Below are 25,345 nucleotides of genomic sequence, written 5' to 3'. Positions count from 1 at the left end.
ATTAACAAGAAATTACTGACTATTTTAAGAACACTAAAGGCTGTGTTATTCTTTCATAAGACTGTTAGACCAGACTTGGACCTTCCCATCAGAATGTTAGACCCCATACTTGTACCTTTCCATCAGACTGTTAGACCCCATACTTGTACCTCATCAGACTGTTAGACAAGACTTAGACCTTCCCTCAGACTGTTAGATCCCATACTTGTACCTTCCCGTCAGACTGTTAGACCAGACTTGGACCATCCCTCAGACTGTTAGACCAGACTTGGACCATCCCATCAGACTGTTAGACCAGACTAAGACCATTCCTCAGACTGTTAGACCAGACTTGGACCATCCCTCAGACTGTTAGACCAGACTTAGACCATTCCTCAGACTGTTAGACCAGACTTGGATCATCCCTCAGACTGTTAGACCAGACTTGGATCATCCCATCAGACTGTTAGACCAGACTTGGACCATCCCTCAGACTGTTAGACCAGACTTAGACCATTCCTCAGACTGTTAGACCAGACTTAGACCAGACTTAGACCATTCCTCAGACTGTTAGACCAGACTTGGACCATTCCTCAGACTGTTAGACCAGACTTGGACCATCCCATCAGACTGTTAGACCAGACTTGGACCATCCCTCAGACTGTTAGACCAGACTTGGACCATCCCTTAGACTGTTAGACCAGACTTGGACCATTCTTCAGACTGTTAGACCAGACTTGGACCATTCCTCAGACTGTTAGACCAGACTTGGACCATCCCATCAGACTGTTAGACCAGACTTTGACCATCCCATCAGACTGTTAGACCAGATTTAGACCATCCCATCAGACTGTTAGACCAGACTTGTACCTTCCCGTCAGTGTGTCAAGACTATATTTAGACCTCACCATCAGTATGTTAGGACCCCAGACTTGGACGTCCCAATTGGTCTGTTTGAACTATGACAGTGACATTCCCAAAAGTCTTATCACCCAGACAAATACCTTCCGATCAGCCTCATACAAACATCTCTATCAGTTGTTGATCCTCAAGCACTCATTGTTAATATTAGTGTTTACAGACAAGATTAAATATTGGCTGGGAAGTTATCATTAGTGTTACCTATTTGGAGGTTACTTCTATTAGAATATTTTCATTTACTCATGTTGACCACCATAATTTGCTTCATCTTTTATACTTAATGTCTCCTTTATGAATTACCCGAAAAACTTTTTCGTATTCATGGATCTGGAGAATAGGGATGAATATTGGGAAGCAAATCTGTACAGCAATATATTGCATAATGAAAATCCTCTGAGGAAGATTTCTTGAATTCTTGTAATTGTTTTCATGTTATATTTTTAATAAACAATATATTCTACTGATACGGAGGCACGGTAGATTAGTGGTAGGACGCCGGGCTCGTGTCTGAAGGGTTGCGGGTTCGCGCCACGGCAATGTGTTGTATCCTTGAGCAAGATACTTTACTCTGCTTGTTCCAGTCTACTCAGCTGTAAATGAGTATGTGGTTGGGCAGTGCTAGAATTGTTGAATGCTAGCTGTTAGCGCCGAAATGGCAGCTCTGGCTGTATGCTCCCCAGGGAGTTGAGAAATGTACTTGCTAGTTGCAAAGGCCCTATAACCACGGATAATAATTTGTGAAACACTTTGAGACGACCTACGAACTAGGTTGTGATAAAGCGGTATATAAGAACCTTCAATCATTATTATTATTATTACTGATGTGTTTTAGCAAGTGTTCATCCAGTTTTAATTATTTCAACACCATGTTCCCTTTGTACCAGAATAAAGAAAATAAAACTCTATACTGCCGAATTTTTATTCTTGCAGACTAATCTAATGTATCGACTAGTGCCATACCACAATACAATGGTAAACCAGTAATATTACACAATCCTACTGGAGAATATCAGTGACAAATACGCTGTAGAGAACTAAACCACCGGGTTTTGTAGGCACAGGATATATTAACAATCATACAGCTAGAAGGCTGACCTTTACAGAATGAAGTTAATAGCTGCTCAAAACCCTTACCAAGAACAACACACAATCAATATGTGAACCAATCAGTAATTTCCAAGATAAACGCCCTGTATACCTATAGGTGACAGCTGCTACATCTACAAATCTATAACAGGAAAGACAGCAAATGCTTAGCCAGGCTTCCTCTATAGCCCTGTATACAGGGGACGCATAGGGACGCTTAGCTAATCTTTCTTCTACAGACTTATAAAGGGAAACCGAGAAGACTTGTTTAACCAAGCTTCTTCTATAGCCCTGGATATAGGGGACATATAAATATAAACTTTATTTATTTTACAGCAATTATGAATCAATTAATTTCAACTTATATTAATCACTCTTGTTGGCCCGGATGTTAGCGTGTGGGGGTCTTAATGTTGGAGGAAACCGGAGTACCCAGAGAAAACCACATGGTTGGGCAGGTGACACCATATATTTTCATGTGCGATCAGGGAATCGAACCNCCCCCCCGACCACCCTTACATGGGGACACATAGGGAAGCATAGTCAATCTTTCTTTTATAGACTAATAAAGGGATACGGACATGTATACTGAGACACACAGTGAAAGCTTAGCCAACCTTTCTTCTACTGACATGCACAGCTGGGAAACAGAGAAAACTTGTTCACCTCATTCACCCCCCTTAACTCCCATTTGAACCTAACCAAATCAGACGCTGGGCAAGTCTATTTGAAATATGTAGGGGTGAATGGGTTATGTCAAGCTCCCTCTGTTGACACAGAGACACACATTGGAAGCTTAGCTACCCTCCCATGGTTTGACACTTTATTGAACATGTAGCCTGCAGGACTACCATGGGAAAATGTTTTCAAGTTTAATCGTACTGTACGCATAGATTTGTTAGCTTCACAACTCATCTTACACATAAAGCTTTGAAGATTCAATCTAAAACACTAGCTACATGAAAAACACTTTGAGGGATTTGCTAACACACATTAAATTACAACACAGAGCTTTGAACAGTTGTTCTGTAAAGGGAAAGTTTTATCTGCCAGTTCCCTCATATGCTATACTCCTGTAATCTGCAGTAGTCCTTAACACCACTATGACCAATATCAAACTTTGAACAAGAACCAACTCAAGCCTTGATTTCAGCCTATTTCTCTTTTGTTTTTCAGATCTGGAATGCTTCAAAAAATGTCTAAATTGACAATTTTACCTAATGTTGGACAACTTGGAATTTTTTTAAGATTAATGCTGTTGCCTGTATTTCTCTTGCCATGAACTACTTCCTGCCCTATCAATTTGGCATCATTTACATGTACACACTAAACCATGGAAGCGTTCTGTGCCAATTTTCCACCCTTCTCTCATGATACATATATGTAAGTGCCATAAATGCTCCTCGGCCTGACCAGCATATTAAAACAACAAGAATTCCCAAAACACCAAGGCATGCGAGTATCTCCTCCACCTATCTTCATCTCCATCCAATATTCACTAGCAGTTGGTGGTAGGTATCTCATCCATATCTCGCACCCCCTTATCTCCCGCACTTGACTCATCCTCCCTTTCATATCAGCAGGTCCATTACCCAGTCTGGGGGATAAGGTAGGTGGGAGTTATGCTTTTTATTACCTATACGTGTAATCAGTGGAGCAGATATTATGAAACAAGTCAAACTTTTACTGCTCCAAACCTGATTATCCCCATTTTCTGTAGCATATGGCTCCTGTTAGAGCCGGCAATGGCAGTGCAAGGAGACGGACACATTCGTAAACCTTGTAACAGAATCGGCCTGGGGGTAGAATCCTGTCTGTGACTGCCAATACTCCACAAACCAATCCCGTTACAGACCTGGACAATACCGTTAGGAACAACTTATGCTAAACTCGGGACCACAATTTATCACACAAGTAGCATTTATTCAACATTTCTCCGGGAACAGATCAATGCAGTTTCCATTTTGGTATCCTTTTCGAAATTTAAAAAGAAAATTTTATGGAACAATTATTTTAAAATAATGAAACTCTACACATTACTCTGCATTTGAAATGTCATTTATAAGTGAACATGAGACACGATGGGGACTTTATAATGTGCAGTAGTGTAAAATGATTCTTTTTTTCCCACTTTCCTACAAACAAGTCAGCTAGAAATATATTAATCCTGATAGCAACAGCAGCAGAATAAATACCAATCTGTGTGATAGAGAAAACCTCCATCAATATACACTGTAGTTAACTCGTTTACCTCTACATGTTAAAACCAGACTTGCCCAGTCTTTGATTTGGTAAGGTTCAAATGTGACTTTAGGGGTGAATGGTTTGAATCTGAAGTTCCTAGATACATATTTGTGTACGTGGTTCTTGTTTATACATAAATCAGTATACAAAAATAAGACAGACTTGATCATAGTATAAACGGGGTTACTAAAATTGCGTCACAGATGTAGGCTACTTCATGCATAAATGTTAATTTGTGATAGATTTCTTCTTTGCCGTCAAATCACTATGTAATTACAAAAGTAAAATAAAAATGTAACCGAAATGGAGAAAATGTAATAAGCTTTCTCCCACAAACTGCTGATTATTCTTTCTTTTAATAAATTCATTTGATTTGAAATCTGTATATTCTTGAGAAAATCAATGAAACATGCATCTAAAATTCCTGAGGAGAAAGTTTGGATATACATAACTCCCTTCCTCTGTGCCGAAATCTTTTGTAAAACCCCCCGTGCTGGGAACGATTGTACCTGTTCTATGTACTTTAAAACCTATTATTTTGTGGTTAGTGTTGTTACATACCTATTATCTTAAACAGGACATGTCACATTTTCTTGTAAAATACATGTATCTTATTTTTTCTGACATGTTTTTTTGACAAACAAATGTAACTTGTACTTTAGAATCAATTATTACTTTGTCAAAGCAGTTGGGTAACACTCGAAGGTTAGACCTGGATATATCCGTTTAAACTAAATTTTACTTGTTCCAATTTTTTTTCTTCTAGCCACCATCAGCAAATGCAGTTATCTATTTTTGGAGAATTCTATCATAATTTTTGAAGCGTGCTGTTATGAACAGGAAGCCAAGAGTATGTTGTACTTTAGGACTGATTATATATTGGCTAAAGCTATCAGAAACAACTTATGTTACACAGACATCTTTGCCTACAAGGCTGGCACTACTCTAAAACCCATTATGTTTTGGACGGTGCAATTCACAATGATAGGTGTATGCATGAATCACCCCTGTGCCGTGCAATGCAAGGTATCAATTCTGTGTGCAGAGCACAACAAATCTATGTGAAATGATGACCGCATTTTGCAGGGAAAACCTAAAAGGGATCAGATGATATTTAATATTTGTTTTCTTACACTAAAAAAATCCTTTTTCTTGAATTCAGCTGTGCGCATGTACAAATCCTTCACTTGCTACTTGACCTGGCCTTAAAACCATCATATTCAAAGCCAAATTTAGCAGTTAATGTAAATCTTTGATCATATTTATTAAAAAGGAAGTTCAGAAGTTAAATTTACTGGTACATAGGTTCAAAAATTTCCTATGACAAGTAATACAGAGCTATCTGTAAGCCTAAAAATCTCCTCCATGTAGCTGAGCTTCAGCAAACAGGCCCAGATGTTGAAGTTCTGAGTAACTCCTACCAATAATACACAAAAAGAGATTTAAACAACTTCAAAAAAAAACCCAAAACATTCTCCATTTCCAGCTCCATTCTGATGTAATATATATAATACTGGGCTGTCTGTTAAACCGAGACTGAACTCCTAGCTAAGTGTAGGTGTGAGTTCATGTTGAAACATTTCAAAACAGCCTCTGGTTTCTACATCAGATCACATGTAACCGTTCCTAATGGGCTGGAAATTTCCCTCCCCCAGGGGAACATACTGTGATAAGGCTGTTACTGATACAGACATATTTTTATACATACTCCACCATATATTTTCAGTTTTTCCTCTTAAATATTGTTTTAACATCAATCTAGGGTTTCCTATCTATTCCCATTATGTTTATACTTGTGTTTGTTGCGCTTCAGACACTCTACCAATAAAATGGTTGCAGTCTTTCTTATTTACATTTTAGAGGTTTTAGATTCGCTATTTGCACTGCCTTAAAATAGTGTAAAATATACACCATAGCAAACCACTGTATACAGTGAGGCACGTGTACGAAACAAAAATTCAGTATGTGACACCTCTCCATCACATGAAGTACACAAACACAAAATATGGCAACTTCAGAGTACACAAGATATGCCACAGATTAAGTGATAATTGAACTGATGGAACAGAGCAGAAACTTGTCATCTCCTCCAGGGGTCAAAAATATGTCAACCACTTCGAAAATTTTGCAAGTGATCAATCATTTCACTTGCTAAATTAATCAGAAACTCGCTTTCAAAAATTAATGACCTTTTCCTCAAATAAATGAATGACGATCAACAAGTTAGACTGAGAACAGTCGCTAGGAAAGACAAACACTCAATGATGTACAGCTCAAATGTAGAGGACTGGACTGATACCTCTCTGACTTCTTGGTAAATAGATATATTGGATATTTTCAGAGTCAGAAAATCTACTTGCAGAAAGTTGCCAGTGAGGATTTTTTTAACTAGTAATAAAAAATATATGCATTTTACTACATTTTAGTAGATATGTGTTAGTTTGAATCCTGCATTGATGTAGTAGAGTACTAATGGCGCATCAATGATACTGAATAAATCCTTTAGCTAAAAGCTATCTTGCATACTGATTAAGTGTTCAAAAGTTTCATTGAAATCCATCATAACACTGTACATTTGGGGGAAGTTAAATAGTCCAAAAACCCAGACACTGAGAATCAAGCACTTGTATTCCTGCCCTTACATAGTAAGATTTACCTGTATTCGATCTGTGGGCTGTGTTTCTGACACGAGCAAGGATAAACCAAGCCATGTCCAGCCAGTTATCTCTACATCCTTGACCACATCAATGACCAACACACAATTCAATGTCACCTGTCCCTCGGTCCACTCACTAATGATAATCCTCTCATCGGTCAGTGTAGTATAATCCTAAGGCCAGATATATTACCCTAAGCTAGGTGCCACTGGCCTACTTATAAACAGTAATCTGATTTTGTTATATAGTCTGTGGGTTCAACACCATACAGGTTATTTATGCAAAACAGAAATTGAAATAGAACATATACCGATCTACGATTTCAAATGAATGCCACACCTCAATCTACAGCAATCATTATAGGTAAATGGAAAGTGTCATGCAATCAACGCAATGAAAGTGACTCTGGCCCACATGGTAATGAATATCATGCAGGCAATATTGTCAAATACAAAGGATACTGTTTTGACTAGGAAATATAAAATACCTAACCTATTAATATGAATAGAAAAGGAAGGTGTCGGTTTTCTTCTACCTGTAATAGATTTCATTGTGTTTCACTTAATGATATAGATATATTGGTCACGGCATAAAGGAAAGTTCCTGATCACGGAACTGTTTATACCCAGGCCTTTTGACTATAACGGATGTCAAATACAACACATTGATGATATATATATGTTAATGTATTGGCCTTACAGAGTGATACGAATATAGTTCTCCAAGTCATACAAATATTCAAAGGTACCTGTATGTTTACAGAAACAGACCCACCGACAGTAGAACCTGGGTGTGAAATTATGTGAAGATTTTCAATAATGACGTTCCACATATTATACTAACAACTACAAACAAAATTGAAAAAGTTTATTCAGACTACAATGAAATACATGTACTTCATGTTTTTAATTGAAAAATATCTGGACCACATTACTTTTAGTTTGTACACCAATAAACAGGTGTGTATTCCATAATAGTTGATCTAAACAATCGTCTCAATAATGCTTAGCATTTTGTGTTCCTTTAAGCGAGACCTTTTGTAGTGTGATTTAAAAAATTCTCCACTTCAATTATTGAATTTAAAGGAAATAATCCTTTGAACAGCTCCCATTTATCCAGCATTAAATATTCTACACCTGTTGAAAGACAGACAAACAACATTTACCTTCACATTTCTGTGTATTTCTTAATCAAATTCAACAAAATCAGAATATATTATTTCACATACTTCAAATGTCACATACACTTTTTAACACAGGGTATGTAGATTTTTCCCCCGATAAAAAAAATAACTTGATACATTTAACTATCCTCCAGCTAACAGCAGCTACTGTTTGAAGTTGACAAGATAATTACAATGCATATTTACCGTTCAAATTTCACAGTCGTTGATCTGTGAAAAACTGCCAATTTATTTGCGCAATATCACAGTCGAGTGAATGCGATAATAAACCCGGTCACCGAGTACCTGCTCACGTCTACTCTCTCCCAAACAACACTGACACAGTTATGACACAGGCATGACACAGACACAAGGAAAACCTTGTTAGGAATGGATAGCTGCATTAAAATTGTGTAGTTGTACTCTTACACAGAACAAAATCCATTAACACTCTAGTACCAGAAACCATTCTATTATGGCAAGTCAACAAATCTTTAAAAAAAGGCAGATTTTTTTTAAAGAAAGTGCTTTTGAGACATCTGTGTGTATAAATGTTGAGTGATGTAATTGGTCAATTTAAATTTATATTATTGTAGCAAAGTCAGTTATTGGATCCTTAAAGGCCCATCAACACAAAAAAGGTCATTAGGGCCAATACAAAATTGTAGTAAAGAGAAATAGCCTAGCTAACAAGTGACGCCAACATATCTGCTCGTCTTCCTATGACTTGTGGTGTATAAACCTTTCCTTACATATCAATATGATCCTGAGTTACTATTTTTTTACTGCTTAAATTCTCCTTAATATTCATAAACCCTAAGAGCGATAGCATTTCTCCCCCAAAATATCTAGTAAATCAAACAAATGGTAACCAAATAGTCCTTTTTCTTCCTGCTTTTCAGGTCTTTCCGGTGTTTTAACCTCTGAAATATCTGTCATTACCAATTAAGCCAAAGAACGATACATCCAACTTATCTCTTTATCAGACAAATGGTACCAAGCAGTTCTTCTCTGTGCAGGTTTTTGCTGTGTTTTAACCTCTGGAATATCTGTCATTATCAATGAGACATTTACATTGGTTTTAACGGTATACATAGGAGAGAGCTAGCTAGACAAAATCTGGGGAGTGTTGTGTATCTGTCCAACATAGACGATATGTTATAGGAATCCTCGACTGGAGGACAGACAATTACACACAGAGGTCTTGTATGTTATTGACAGACAGTCCCCGTGACTGTAGACAGGTGGAAGGTGAGGGTTCGACCGTCTACTGGCTTCCCTCAGATCAATACCGTAGCCCTGTTATTATCCTCTGTATAACACACACATACCAATCCATCTAGCCGATATTCAGGCACCTGAATAATACATCGTGATGTATCATATACAAAACTATATATGAAATATCACGCAAAATTATCAATATACATTTGCAAAGTCGTATCACTAGGAGTATTTCCTCACAAAACACCCTGTGAATGAAACGTTTTTCCCACAAAACATTTTGTAAATGGAACATTGTCACATTTTCCCATAAAACATTGTGTGAACAATCCTTTCTCAAAAATCCTGTAAATGAAACATTTTCCGCGTTACTCTCAGCTACAATTGGAGCTTTTGGCAGCTGCAGATTGTGCTTATATCGATAATAAATTTGCATAAAGATTTTGTTTTGTCTACCTGTATGATCTATATATAGCTTCTTATATTCCATCTTAATTCTCATTACACTATAAATGATAAACCTTTACTTTTTGCTGTCCCTGTGCATTCTATATACATGAAACCTTTACCTAAACCGAATGAAATTTTAAACATTAATATCTGTTTTAGCGATGAGATGGACACATCAGGCTTTCCCGGGTAAGACCTGTGGAATAGCTTTGTAAACAGGGTGAGTTGAGTGCTATACTACTGGTCTATACAACTGTTACATAACAACGCCCCTCTCCTGCTGGGCTACAGTTCACACTTCTAGCCTAATTCTAAAGTACTTGCTTCACAACAATACTGCTGTACTCTGCTGACATGTGTGCACTGCTGAGCAGGAATGAATTTGTCATTCCATGCTAAACTTGGTTTTTCAGATTTCCACATGAGCTAGTGCTGTAGGAGATTACCATACGGAAAACTGTTACTTTATATCATGTGTGTGAATTGAAGATGACAGCTGTGTTCAATAACACATGTAGTCTGTTTTAAAAACAATTATAATATAAAATAGAGAATTCAGGATCAGAGACAAATTACTATAGAAAATACAGACCATTCCAGGGACAATATGGTTTCAGTTGTGTAAATATTAGTATCGTTGGTGATTGTTTTTGGTTTATTCAAATGTCTCATTCTGCAATACAAAGATGGACAGGCATATTTCAGTTGTGATCTTAAATCTCAAATGATAACAGATTTAGGCTCCAGGAAATAACTTCCTTTGTTATCCTAAATGGTTAAAGAAGATGGTCACAGTGACCTACTAATTCAAACCAACTTCTGGTATGTACTCTAATAATATCAGTATCATATACCCAGGTAAGTACCCTAGTGTAGAAATGAGGTGAATGTTAGGGTTATGTACCCAGGTAAGTACCCTACAGGGTTCTCCCTCAGTTTGAAATCCTCTCTGCCGTATCAGCTTAATTGACCCGTATCACCTTCAGGCTGTGAACCGTATCACCTTGTTATTTGTACTGAAGGTGGTCTTTTTACACAAGAAATTGACACTGATTAAATCACACAGCTGACCCAAGTCCAGCAATGACCCCACTGGTCAGTTGCAAAATAGGCGTATTGCCACAGGGGGCCTGTAATTAGAGGGGAGGGGGACCGGACGACAAGCCCACAGGTGTCCGGCAAGCGTGCTCACTGGAGCCCAAAGCAATTACCACCAGATCCTTTTAGCATGGTCAATAGGTGATTAATTGAGGTACCTACTGTTGGATTAACAAAACAAACACTTATTACATCTATTATACATTAATTTACTAGGGCCTAGTGTAGAAATGAGGTATATGTTAGGGTTATGTACCCAGGTAAGTACCCTAGTGTAGAAATGAGGTCGATGTTAGTGTCTTGTACCCAGGTAAGTACCCTAGTGTAGAAATGAGGTTGATGTTAGTGTCATGTACCCAGGTAAGTACCCTAGTGTAGAAATGAGGTCGATGTTAGTGTCATGCACCCAGGTAATTATGTATAGTACATTTATTTAGAAATGAGGTGAATGTTTGGGTCAGGTACCCAGGAACGTATCCAAGTGTAGCGATTTAGCGAAGTGGTTAAAATCAGTGTCATGTACACAGAACACCTATCATTAACACGGCTGTTGTGTTTTAGTATATAATACATAGACAGATGTAACTGGCAGCAACACCCTCAAGAGTACAGCAATCAGCACAGAGTACGACAAACCTTAGCATCTCTATGGCTGCTGACATTGGACAACTTAATGTAACACCAAAATAGCCTGTAATTACAAGGCAGACAACCCTAACACTAATCTAGACATGTACATGTGTTAACCTGGGCGAGGAATTCTCCACTTTGTCTCCGGGTAATTAAACAAGACAGCAGCATCAGCCCCCATGTACAATTATACCGCAGCATATATTTATACCTAGACTTGCTTAATTTCCAAAGAGCAGCAACAGGAATGGTTTTTGTTCTATAAGGAATTGTTTACACAGATCTCTATTTCTAGAATGTACTTGACGTGTTGCCCTTTAACCCAGCTATACATTGACACGGCATTTACATAATGGATATTAATGTGGCTTTTAGTCAACATTTAATTTCTGTATCGGCATCAAACACTTACGCATCTAGATATAATCCAAATCAAATGAGGTTTAATATCTAATGTTTAAAATTCCTGTCAAACCATCACACACAAGCATAGGTTTGATCAAAATCCCCTGCCCCTTTATATCTTATATTAAATTCCACTCAAACCATCATATATATAAGCATACAGATCTGTATCAAATATTGCTGTATTTTGAAGCATCATATTCGACAAAATCAGAAGCATGTTGTCCACTGCACAGGGTTAGTTCAATATCAGAGACCTGTGTCGATGTCAATCTGAACTCTACCAAGGTAAAGACCAAACAAAATGCTGACACTTAGAAATAACAGCATATCTAAGGCTATTGGTATTAGGTAACATAACTCTGTACTCAAAAGACAAGAAAACTTGCTAAAATAGTATGAAAACCTGGCACAGAATGTCTAACTGTTCTACTCCAGCACAACAAAAGCTTACTCTGAGCCCAAACAGTGTGTTATGCAGTTGCACTGATGTTAAAACATTTATCTCTAAGTGCTACTTGAGAACACCAAACTGTCAAATATGCTTCAGCGATAAGCACCTCAAGGACCTTGAACATACTTTAATCTAATTTATTGACATTCAAAACACATTCAAGCCTTTCAAGGACCTGAAAGACAATTAAATCTTTTCAGTGCTGCTCTGCTATACCAACTATGGCATGATGAAGGTTGCAAAATCTTGCGAACAAAATCAAGTACAGCATTGAAGCTTTTAATGACGTAACCACTCACAGAACATTACAGTTAGTCTTGCAAAACATTAGCAACTGCTGACTGAAAGTTTCCTTACAATTGTTTAAAAAACAAGAGGCCCAATGGGCCTGCATCGCTCACCTGTTATTAATCTAACACTTTTAATCTTAAGATTTCATAAGAACCTATTAAAAGATTTAAACATATGACGCCTCTGACCTTGATTGTTGAACAAGGACATCAGGTTGAAAGTGGATCAAGGTCATTCATTTGAACTAACATGGTAGTCCTTCATCACAGCATGCTACAGGCCCAATTTCAGTACCCTGGCTCTTTTGCTTATTGAAAAGAAGTCGCTTGAAGATTTTACGACATTTGACCCTGTGACCTTGAAAGTTGGTCAAGGTCATTCATTTGAACAAACTTGGTAGCCCTTCATCCCAGCATGCTACAGGCCCAATTTCAGTACCCTGGGCCTTTTGGTTATTGAGAAGAAGTTGTTTGAAGATTTTAACATATTTGACCCCTGTGACCTTGAAAGTGGGTAAAGGTCATTTATTTGAACAAACTTGGTAGCCCTTCATCCCAGCATGCTACTGGCCAAATATCATCTTCCTAGGCCTTTTGGTTATTGAGAAGAAGTTGTTTAAAGCAAAAAGTTGACGCCGGACAGACGGACGCCGGACGGACGGACGACGGATGCCGCACCATAACATAAGCTCACTTGCCCTTCGGGCAGGTGAGCTAAAAATGATAGCTTATGTGGACTACAAATGATTTAGAAAAATGCACAACTACACACCTAATATAAACTAGATGTTAAACTATGAAAACAGACTGTGATATTGATAACTTTATACAGAAATGTAAATTGTTTAACTGAAGAAAATTCAACTTAATACCACTCAAGATTTCTTCAAAAAGAATTCCTTGATCATTCAAAATTAGGAGATTTTTTTTGCTTTTGATACAGTAATGTTACCAAGCTTGAAACCTAGTCCAAATTGTACTGTTTGTGTAGAATTGTTTTGGTAATAACTTTGTTTCCCTGTCAACTTTTAAAATTTGAATACTACGAGTACCTGTCAGGCAAAGTTTGAGGTCACAAGTTAGGCATAAGCGTTTCTGACCTGTAACCAAAAGCACACATAAGTTGAAGTCATTCATCACATAGCAAACACCAAGCAGATAAAAGTGCAAGCATACATAGATACAGCCTGAATACAGACACACAACATCTACGGTGGCGCCACCTACCTCGTCGTGAACTCAGGACTGAGTCGGTCTCCGTACACGTGTCACAGCTCTGATCTCGACTTACGACAGACGCATTTGCACTGCAAAATAGATTTCCAAGGTTAAATTCTGTCCAACAATTTTACTTTTTTAGAAGTCCTCATCCCTAATTCTCCTTCTTCCGTTTAAAGCAGTACTATTTCGTTAGCATACTGATTCTTGTTTCTCCAACATTCCCTAACTTAAGAAAATTTCCTTCAGAAAGCAACTTTCCTGAACTCAATAATACTAAGTTAAGGAATATACGGGAAACTTAAGCCTGATGCTAAAAGTAAAAGGAATTGTCTGTATTTATAATAAATTCTTCCTGGTTGCATCTGAATTTCTTTCAATGTTCTTTTATAACCTCTCGATTTATTTTTAAGAACAGCAGCAACTTTTCCAGATGTATCTCCAAATATTGTTTTCATTCTTTTTCTATATGTATACATCAATTAATTTCATGCTGATAAGTGATTATTTTACCACAGGTTTCCCTAAAGATAAGCAATATCTGTAAAATTACTCTATGCCCATATTCTGCCCATATTGGGTATACTAATATAGGTTATAATGACTTCATCTAACAAGTTTCACAAACCAAGATAATATATCATCCAATCAGAAAAACATTCTAAAACATCTTATTATTCTGCAAACCATTTCTTTCTTGTTTGCTGCAAAATGCTTCTGTAGACCTTCAGCAGATGAATTTCATTTTAACTCCATTACATATATACATATGACAGAGTTAGCATGAATGTAACCATCAAAACAGATATCTACATTAATACTGTGACTTATGTCGACTCACTGAAAAGATGGCGGCCGACTGTCCCCAATACCACCAAGCCTCTCGGAAGGCATCTGTACATCCCCCGACTGTGAATCCGTACATTGTGATTGGGTATCTGACGTACTGCTCTCTGCTGGCACCAACTGGAAATATAGAACAGGATATGTCACTTTCTAAAAAAAATCCTATTTGGAATATTTTAAAAACAATCTCTTCTTAAAATCTCATATCTTTTATCTTCAATCCCTTTTAATTTTAATTATTACCACCTGAGAATGAATTTATGAATGAATTTTTAAAGTCTGTTGTATGTAACATTGTAAACAACTTTTTCTTCTTCTGTAGTTTCTCAAAAACATAACATGTTTGTGCCCCCCCCCCCCCCTTACTTTGGCACATAAAATGAACATTTCATTATTATTATAATACTTTTGACATCTGCAAACAAATCAAAAATAAAACATCTTATTCAAACCCCAAACATACATTGCATTTTTTTAACCTCGTGTTGTCCGCAACATTCATATTTCTTCTAAAGTTGAATTGCAACAAAGTCCTACCTATACTACAAATTAAAGCTAACCAGTCATCACCATTGCATGTCAGTGGGCCCCTCTTAGTAATAGTAGAGCTATACCTCCATACTACAAAGTCCTTTCTATACTACAAATTAAAGCTAACCAGACATCACCATCTCATATCAGTGGGCCCCTCTTAGTAATGGTAGAGCTATACCTCCATAATACAAAGTCCTGCCTATACTACAAATTAAAGCTAACCAGACATCACCATCTCATATCAGTGGGCCCCTCTTAGTAATGGTAGAGCTTACACTTCCATACTATAAAGTCCTGCCTATATTACAAATTAAAGCTAACCAGACATCACCATCTCATATCAGTGGGCCCTCTTAGTAATGGTAGAGTTATACCTCCATACTACAAAGTCCTACCTATACTACAAATTAAAGCTAACCAGACATCACTACCTCATATCAGTGGGCCCTCTTAGTAATGGTAGAGCTACACCTCCATACTACAAAGTCCTAGTGTATTGAGGAAGCCTTTGATCTTGCATACCCCAGGTAATAACACCCATAGTTCCATAATGGAGCATGCCTGTTCTGTTGTCTGGACCCTCCCATTACCGGTGATTGGTGTGATGAGGTTAAATGTAACATTAAAAGAGAGCTATTATTAGCTTTGTTTGTACTGACAGGCTGTTAAATGGAGGAAGACCTGCCATTAATCACTGCTTTGTACAATCAATGAACACAGGGCTCACATAAAATGGACACCCATACCCACTTGTACCGAAAATGAAACCTTGACTGATCGACACAAGATAAAATTATCTTGACTACTGTGTAGGAAATACAATCCTTGTAAAATTTGAATTTTACCCAAAAGATGGTGTATGGTTGTAATGTTACTGATAATAGTGTTTTTATCATGCTAACTTCAATGTCAACTACACAAACAAAAAGGAAAGAAAATGATCACAAGAAGTGCACCATAAGCATGGTTGTTTTTTGTTTTCTGTGTCATTCAATACCATGAAAATACAGGTAACACAAACTTAATATAAATTTTGAAGTTCTTTGTTGGTCCTCTGACATGTGTGGATGGTCTTTTAAATGTACCGTATAAATTATAAGTCTCAATAACATAAATCAAGCTCATGTTCATGTGGTAGAATAGAAAATTACTACATGCATTTAATCTGTCTTACATAGCCTAAATTAACGAGTGTCAGTTATATTAGCACTGCAAAAAGATATCTTTTCAAATTCAAATGTACTTCCAAATATTGTAAGGATATTGTTATAGGGCAAATCATTAAAAGTGAAGTAAACTTAAGTCTTATTTTTTTCTACATCTATTTTGAGAGTTATTCATTTCATATCCTGCCAAAGAAAAGGTACTCGCCGGCCTGAATCCCCTCACCTGTATTGAATACCAATTTATATCTGTCTTATCTACAGTTCTTAATCCTGGATTGTATTTGACGAGAATGAAAAATTCTGATGCAACATTATGTTGACCATTACACAATAATTTGGATAAAGCTGAATAAAACAAAAACACAACGTTACCTAAACATTTAGTTTGGACTCAACCCTATGTAGAATGTAGCACTTTATTTACGTGAAGTCAGACATGTTTTATTAACCGATCTTCAACACTGTGGGTGACAATGGCACCAGGTCTAAGCTAGCCACATAAGCCCTAGCCAGAAGATGTTAGTTTTTGTGTGTCTCTAGTCCAACTTGAGCTTAAATCCAATGTTGTGTTTTGTACAGATTACCTAGTACACTCAATTTAGAGCTTAAGCTTTGTCCAGTTCTATTTGTTTGTAGACTTTGTACATACATACAGTTACTTGTACTCACAGCTGGGGACAGACAAACATGTAAAACTCTGGTGATTTCAGACAGAAATTACATTATAATATAATTACCTACCAAAACAATTAAGACCATCAACTTCTAAACCTGTATTAAGTACTTATTGGTCTACTATCCCGCCATGTCATTTGGTTTTAATTGAAGGTATTTAGATTTTTCACAAGATACTACATTTATCTTGAATATGTACTATTATCATCAGGTCAGGTTGACATCCTGATCACAAAGGGAGTTAATCCAGTATAACAACAGAATAATATACGGCTTTCACATTGTTCCTTATGCACTTTTCATGAAATCCCTATAACTAGAGTATAGACACTGGTTCAACAACCACCTGGGGGAAGAGGAAATGACTACAGTGTAATTATGTACACTAATCATGTAAACTAATTATGAAACCACAACTTATAATATCTCTCTATGCAACTTCGAAAGATTTTAACACAAATTACTTTTTTTCAAAAGAAATCTGAACAACTGTATTTTTTTTTAATAACTAGGAAGACCACAAAACTTCCCTAATTGTAGATGTAAGTTGATATGTGTACATATACTGTAGTACTTATTCTGACAATCTTTTCATTAGTCCCAATATAGACAAGGTATAATGTACCTAACAACCCTCTATATGTAAGTCTGGTATGGTAACTATACTTACACGATGCTAGAGAGAAATTGTTAATATTGATATGAGAAGTTATATATATCCAGTTCATTGACATTGCTACTACTTTTACATACTGACCAGTACATTTAAATATCCAAATACTTCGATCAAATCTGTCAATTTTAAGCACAATGAGATTTTGTATGTTGTAACAAAACATCAATTTTAATAACAATTTAATTTAACAACAGTTGCCTGGCAGGGTCCTAGATAAGCAGCAAAGCAAACTTCTTTAAATTATTTCTACCGAGGAACTGAAAATGAATGTTGAACTTTCATGCATTATAATGCCAAATTTTGTGGTTATGCTTCAATTCTTTCCACCGTTTCTAACCTTGGCTTATGCCTGCAGTCTTGGCAGTGCTGTGTTTATTCCTGGAAGTCCTACAGGGCATCTCAGCCACACCCTGTAAACGTTACTTTATTTTCCAATATTCAGATAGATGGTATATTTATTGACATCAAAACCTACAGATATTTACCGCAACAGTTTTACCTCTGTAGAGAAGGTGGGAGGGGTGATGGAACAAATCTACTGCTCACATTCAAAGAAACCTTGATGAAAGACATGCAAAAAAGATCTCTCCCTAATGATTTAAATCAGTCCTATTCACCCCACCACTTTTCCTGGGAGGGGAGCTTTCTTTATTGGCATCATAATTACTGCAACAGAATCATGACCTCATTTATAAGTATGGGGCATGTGTCTTACTTTTTTTGGGGGTAAAGCTTTTGTCAGTATGCCAGTCTATAGAAAACACTTCCTTGCTTCATTTGTTCTTTACATACACAATCTCCAGTGTTTTTAATGTTAACATCTGTACACTATAGCAATGTTTGTACTGCATGTCAGATGAGTGATCCATTTTACAAGAACACGAAAAAATAGAGAACGTTACATTAGATACATAAACATGTCTATTTACTGCAGCAATGTTTTCTGTTGGACATTTTCATAGGAGCATCCAAGTAGAAACAAAATGTGTTGCAGAGAAATCATTCGGTTCAATGATTAAACAGAAATAAAAATCTTGACAATACTTGATACACCGACATATTAATAGCGTACTTTTTGATGATCGTAGAAGTGTGTATTTAATATGTAAATTTTACATCAGGATCCCCAGAATTACACAAACATTTGCTGCGCTCCATACTGAAACCTTACTGGAGAAATACATCTCGTTGCCTATGGTTCAATGGTCTATCTGTAAGCTCCAGTGCTCCAGGATAGTGGTGAGTTATAACTGCAGCTACAGGATCAAAACAGTTTGTGAATGTAAACAGACATCGAGGAGATACTAAATATGACTGTTTGGGAGCACTATCTACTTTTATATCTCGATCTAGGTGAAGCCATCTATAAAGCAAAACTTCAAAGCCAGGAGGTGACAATGAACGTCTAGAAACTGAACTGAATTACTGCTCAAGTAAATGTACCTAGGAATCACATTTAATGGAGAATTTTATAATAATATATATAACAGAACCACAGAATGACAACTTAAGTAGTTTTCTTTATATCTGGTGATTCAGCAAATGGAGGGCCTGTAATGTAGTTTCCTTAAGAATGATCTTTTAACTCAAAGAAATGGGATCCATTAAGTTTTATTTTATTTTCAAAACACAAAAAGGTGGTTAAACGTTTCATCACAAAATCTTGAAATTCAGGGAAAGAAAGTCCTTATTATTCCCTTGTTATTTATCCATAGCCTGGTAATTAGGAATTAGGGGACAACATTTTTAAGCATGAAATGTTCAAACATGAATGGCTGTTTTTTTTTTTAATAAATTGTATTAACATATATGTAGATATTTTTCTGTTGAGTTACAAATGTACATGTACAACTCTGTTGGCAGACAGACAAACATGGTTACCAGACTGTAACTTCATTAAATGACAGTTTAATCAAGCATTACCTGGAGTAGGTCAATGACAGGTATAGCCTATCTTTAATTTATACCTGTATCTAATTTCTTTTAATACTTTTCTGTTGTAATAAGCTATTTACAACAAAATGAATACTGATCAACATGTATCAATATTTGAATATATTTACTCAAAAGTATGAAAACATAGAGGTTGACTAAAGCTTAAGAGCAGACTTGCCTTGATAAGGTATTACCTTGCTATGATAGAAAGATTAGGAGCAAAAAAAAAAGTATTTACAATAAAAATGCTGTGTCTTAACTTGTACGATTAGTAGCCTTGCAGCACCTACCATACGATCAGTAGCTTCACAGCACCTACCACAGTGCCCTGGCTTAGACACCAGCCTTTCAAGTTGAGCATAAAATATTTACATCCCTCCAGATTTGTATCATTTCAATACCCCCAAAACCTCTCAGACCTGTAGTTGCCCTTACTGTGCTGTGATCACACACGTGTACGTTAATTTAGCTACAGGAAGTTTCCGACGATGTCTACAGGACTTCCACTCCTGCTACAAACCCTTGCCATTAAGTAGACAAAACATAATTTCAGATTTTTTGGTGGATGGTAGATTTCCGAAATTACTTTCTTTAGAACCGACATTACATGTGCTCACCACTGCAACTTTAACATATTCATTTTATTTTTTTGCCTGGGTGATCATTAGAACATTGATCACAGAAAACATGAGTAAAGAATATAGGAAACAATTGCTATATATATACAGATGATGATGTCAATGAAAAGTATGGGGTGGGGCACTCAGCATCGTCAGTTATTAGAGAGATGTTCAAAGATGTTTATGCCGGTAACATGGAACAATAGTAGAATTTATAGACACAATTATGTAATTTTGTAATAAAATTTGATTTTAACGGTTTTAACCAATCACAAACATCTGTGGTTTCTCACTCAGTGGTTCTAACTGATTGAATTCTACAAAAAAAGTTTGGATGTTCATACTAAATTTCCTGAATTTTGGCTATGAAATATAAATATTTTAGGAAGACAGGATTTTTTCTCCTCGTATATATATGTATTGGAATAGGAAACATACATATGATTTATTTGGCCTTACAATATTTAACACCTTATCAGTTTATTATCTCCCACATGTGATATCATCTGTCCATAAAATAAATTATAGAAGAAATTTAGCAGTTATCAAAAGTGGTCCTAGTACAATGATTGGTCCCAACATGACCCAGCTATTGATTTCTCCATGGCATCAAAGGAATTAAAAACAGATATTTCCAATTAACATCCCAATGATGTCTAGTTTCACTATAAACCACCTGGTGTTCCTACTAGTTGCCCTTACCTTTACACGAACATTGCACTCTTCTATAATTAGAGTTTGACCACAACCATACTTCAAAATGGATTCCACCATTTCAGCAGAGGGGTTGCTACAGTATTGTGTGATGATTCATAAATGATGCTGCAATGTTTTTATCATCAATACCACACCTTATCAAGATGAACCCCTGCATTATACTAATTAATAATGGTGTGAGTTTATGGAGTTGTCTAATTGACTGACAATCTTGGGTTAATCACTGTGCCACACTACTGTTGTAGAACAGGTCTGTTATATTATTACTAGGGCAAAGATCACATGTTTGTACAACAAATACTGCAGGTTACAGTACTTTTATTTCACGAACACGTGATTTCACTTAGACCAGGTCATCTTTCTATATAGTATCACTCAATGCATAAACTTAACAATGGTTACAATATATGTGTAAATAATTGTTTGCATTGTTAATTTTAATTCATTAATGATTCTTAAACACAAATTTACACAAACATAATATCATACAAACTGGAAGTATTAAATATTCTGTATCATATAAACCAGCTAATTATAATCACTGAATTGATGTACACACATACATTGTCATATGTGTTACAAATTTTAATCACAGCTGCTGAAGTGTGATCCAAGAAATAGGGTACAGTTTTCTATCCAGATTATTGGAAAAAGAAATGTTTAGCAGTGTAGAGAAACCCAGAACACCTCTTATACATTCTGGAATGTCAAATATTATGTAACTAGCCCTAAATCCGCAGTTGGTGCAATCATGCGCATATTAATATGGGAAAAAAATCAACTGTTGCAATTTTGTAGCTTCTGCAGTAATAGGGATATTTTAAAAACAGAATCTGGGATATTTTAAAAACAGAATCTGGCATACTGTTAAGAACTAGCTGGATGAAATACTACACTAGAACAGGCCTAGACAATATATACTAACCATGTGTATACATATGATCTAGACACAACTACTCCTGCTAGGGAAATGCTGACTCACCCACACATTCACATTTTTCCCCCATTTCAATCACAAATTACATGGTAATAGCAAACCTAATTAAATTTACATAAAACATGAACAAATATTTGATATATTGTAAACTGAAACTAATGTTGTGTTCGTTAACACAGAATGTGCATTCCAATATGTATCTTTACATATTGCAATGCATGTCAATTTCTGAATTTGAAAAGAGTATTTGTTATATTCGAGTCCTCAGCATCATTTTCAAAGTAATGATGAGTCCCAGGCTTTGAAGACAGGAGTGAGCCTTACAGGAAAAGCACGAGTCCTGTATTTAAAATGAATGTGTCCCAAAATCACTGGGTAAACACAAGAATATTTACAACAGGAGATTAATACCTCAATTAAAGATACATACCCATGATACTACTCGTCCATTAAAACAGGGTAATCGGGTCTCATCATCAATTAAAGATACATACCCATGATACTACTCGTCCATTAAAACAGGGTAATCGGGTTTCATCATCAATTATTTCTTCTTTAACAACACTGCAAAATAAAAAAAAGGCCATTAGAAGATAAGGTGAACTTGAAATTTTGGAAATAAAAAATAATATATATATTACAACCAACTTATAACATGCACACAGTTTAAAGACTTAAGAATCACTTAAATTAATCATCCATATGATTTTGACAGATGATCAAGAAATTAAAGAACCTGAAACCTGTGCACTTTGAGAGACAATCTACCAACTGTGCTCTATAGCTGGTCATTGCTGATTGGTCCAGTCAAGATCTGTTACATGTACGTGGTATGACTGGCAACAATATCTGACTTCAAAATCACATGCATTCATGAATTATTTTCCTTACTTATTTGTAAACATAAAAGATTTGTTATGACTGGGCATCTAGCCAAGTCCCATGTTTTAAAATTTACATATTTATGTAATGCATTTATTCACTATATTAAGTACATGAACAGTCAATTATTCATGAATTCATCACATTTCACAAATAAACAAAAAACAAGAGTTACAGCCGACTTTTTTTCAGTAATAATAACAAGAATTGTTTAAGAACAGACGACGGACCAGTGTGATTTGAATAGCTAACCATCTGATGATGATGGGCTTAAAAACAGAAATGTATGTAAATGTTCAATCAAGGCCTAAACTACTTGTTTCCCGTCACACAAATAACTTATCCATACGTAAGTAGCACTGACCCTGAAGTTGTTTTTAACTTTTATTACGAAAAGGGGACTCAACACCATCAATTTCATTTTAGAATACAAATTGTAAATTTAAAACATACTGGCATCATTTTTATTGTTTCAAGTTGAAAACCATACTTATGTAATATAACGTACACTGGGTCTTGGTTCTTGTGATGTAGCAGTTATCACTGACGACATATATATATAGCATACAGTGATGTGTTGTTCAGTACGCAAATAGTAAATCTTCAGGAATTGGTCAATAACTCAAACATGAATTCAAATATTCCAATATCAAACTGTCATTCTGTGGAGCTGACAATAAAAATTGTAGTGCATCATGAGAGCTGGGTCACTGTCAGAAATATTCCATTAAAAATGTGCTAATTTCAGTTTGGGAATCACCTGAAGAATTCTTACTAATCATCACTTCTAACAACAAAAAATCCAGTTCAATATTGAAATAAGCAATTCAACACTTTTCCTTTCCATTTATTACTTATCCATTTACATCAAACTATCTCATAGCAGTCTGATCAGTGTGTTCACTCCTTTTTGAATAGGAACATTTATTCTTTTTTTGTCACATTTATCATCTACAACTTTGCGTTAACCAAACTAATCATTTCACTATATACTGATCAATGCCATCTCAGCACAAATTACTAGATGGTGTCTCAAGCTTTCTGGACTATGTATTGGCATGTTTTCCAAAAACTGTTGTTGAATTGAACACACTACACGCAGACATAATCCCCAAAACTATTTCCAATGTCCCTTCACAAAATACACTGAGGTTTTCTTTCTCTGTATCTCCTTACAACATGATCTTCAAAATATAACTTAAACTGTAGGTGTTTATAGTAATGTCGATGTCAGTGTTCTTTTATGTCATGAAATAACATGTCAATATTGTTGATTAATGATATATAATTTAATGATACACCCCCCCCCCCCCCCCCCCCCCCCTAACACACACACATTTTCACCGCCAGTTTTCACCTGTCACTCAAAACATTACAATAAACACAAATGTAGGGCCTCGTAGGGTGTTTACTGGGACGCCGATGGTTTGTTTAGTTCAAACAGTATTATAATAACACTTCATACTTTCTTTGAAATCGTGTTTTGATACTCAACAATGGAAACCCGACTCATCTGTGGTGATATTCCACTTTTTCTTCACTGTATCACAGATTTCAAACGACCTTGCACTTAATAAAGTTGCCGACGATGTCTACTTCTGCAGCACGAACAAAGGGTACCAATGCAACATCAACAGCGATGTTGTCGTTAAAACATACCTATACGTAAATATATAGTACATCTAAGAGTGTTAAAATACTAAAATCGGTCGATCAAATTCAATGTCTCGTTTTATCACTTACCCAAAGTCGTCATCCACAGACTTGAAAAAGAATTTATAATTTGGACGGTTCAAAGCATTCTTGAAATCCCCCAAAGTGACACGATCGGCAGGTATCGGTAATTTTATCAAATATGGAGTATCCTCATCATCGATGTAGTAAATTATTTTAGTCTCCTCCATCCCGAAGGAAGGAGATATCCACGGAAAATCCCACAATGATGATCAGTTATCTTCTGCAAGATGGCGTCCAAATATTTTCAGTGTTCCAAGACTGATGTCAGACCGAGGCTCTAACGGGAGGCAAGAATCTGAATTCCGAAAATATATGCAACTTTATCATAGTTTTTGCTTTAAATATCTCTTAGACTTTTTTTCACTCAGTATATAATCTCTTTTTAAAATCAATTATAGAAATGTCGTTCATGCTAGATAAATAATGTCTTGAAGATATTTTACTACGGTGACGACAAGTCCTGCTTATGAAGTAAAGCAGGTGCTTGTGATTTGGGATGACTAATCGATACACAAATTAAAATATATCAATAAATACCATTGTTTTGCCCAAACATTACTAATTTGTCGACATTGTTTGCAATGCGTTGCTAAATCATGCATTAAATTTTGATATGAACGTATTGTGGTTATAACTTCTATTATGATATAGGGGGTGACAACCAACAAAATGGAACAGCGATAAACAATCCTTTCAGATTGCCCGTTCCTATAAAGAAATATCAGACAGAGAAAAAAAAAAATTTGTAACATTTTGTTTAAGAATATATTTCCTTAAAACGTAGTAATCCTGTCATCCTTAA

General features: G+C 36.0%; 1 protein-coding gene across 6 annotated transcripts in view; it reads right to left on the bottom strand.

Annotated features, from left to right (window-relative positions):
- Positions 1-25,018, bottom strand: part of LOC110455289 (segment polarity protein dishevelled homolog DVL-3-like) — a 55,943-nt gene extending 30,925 nt beyond the window's left edge. For 3 of the 6 annotated variants that reach the window (XM_021505325.1, XM_021505326.1, XM_021505328.1), the window contains exons 1-4: positions 24,550-25,018; positions 22,419-22,488; positions 14,660-14,784; positions 13,828-13,907 (exon numbers count right to left, since the gene is read on the bottom strand). In XM_021505325.1, coding sequence (XP_021361000.1) covers positions 13,828-13,907; positions 14,660-14,784; positions 22,419-22,488; positions 24,550-24,710 — 436 coding nt within the window. In that variant the 5' untranslated portion in view covers positions 24,711-25,018. Of the gene's footprint in view, positions 1-6,886; positions 7,195-13,827; positions 13,908-14,659; positions 14,785-22,418; positions 22,489-24,549 lie in introns of those variants that run through there. The other 3 variants (XM_021505327.1, XM_021505329.1, XM_021505330.1) reach the window with 3 other exon arrangements.
- Between the last annotated feature and the right edge of the window lie 327 nt (positions 25,019-25,345).

Source organism: Mizuhopecten yessoensis, unplaced genomic scaffold (genome assembly GCF_002113885.1).
Source record: "Mizuhopecten yessoensis strain PY_sf001 unplaced genomic scaffold, ASM211388v2 scaffold8195, whole genome shotgun sequence".
Classification (NCBI taxonomy): Eukaryota; Metazoa; Mollusca; class Bivalvia; order Pectinida; family Pectinidae; genus Mizuhopecten; species Mizuhopecten yessoensis.
Note: the sequence above shows the minus strand (reverse complement) of the source record. Positions and strands in the feature narration are given on the sequence as shown.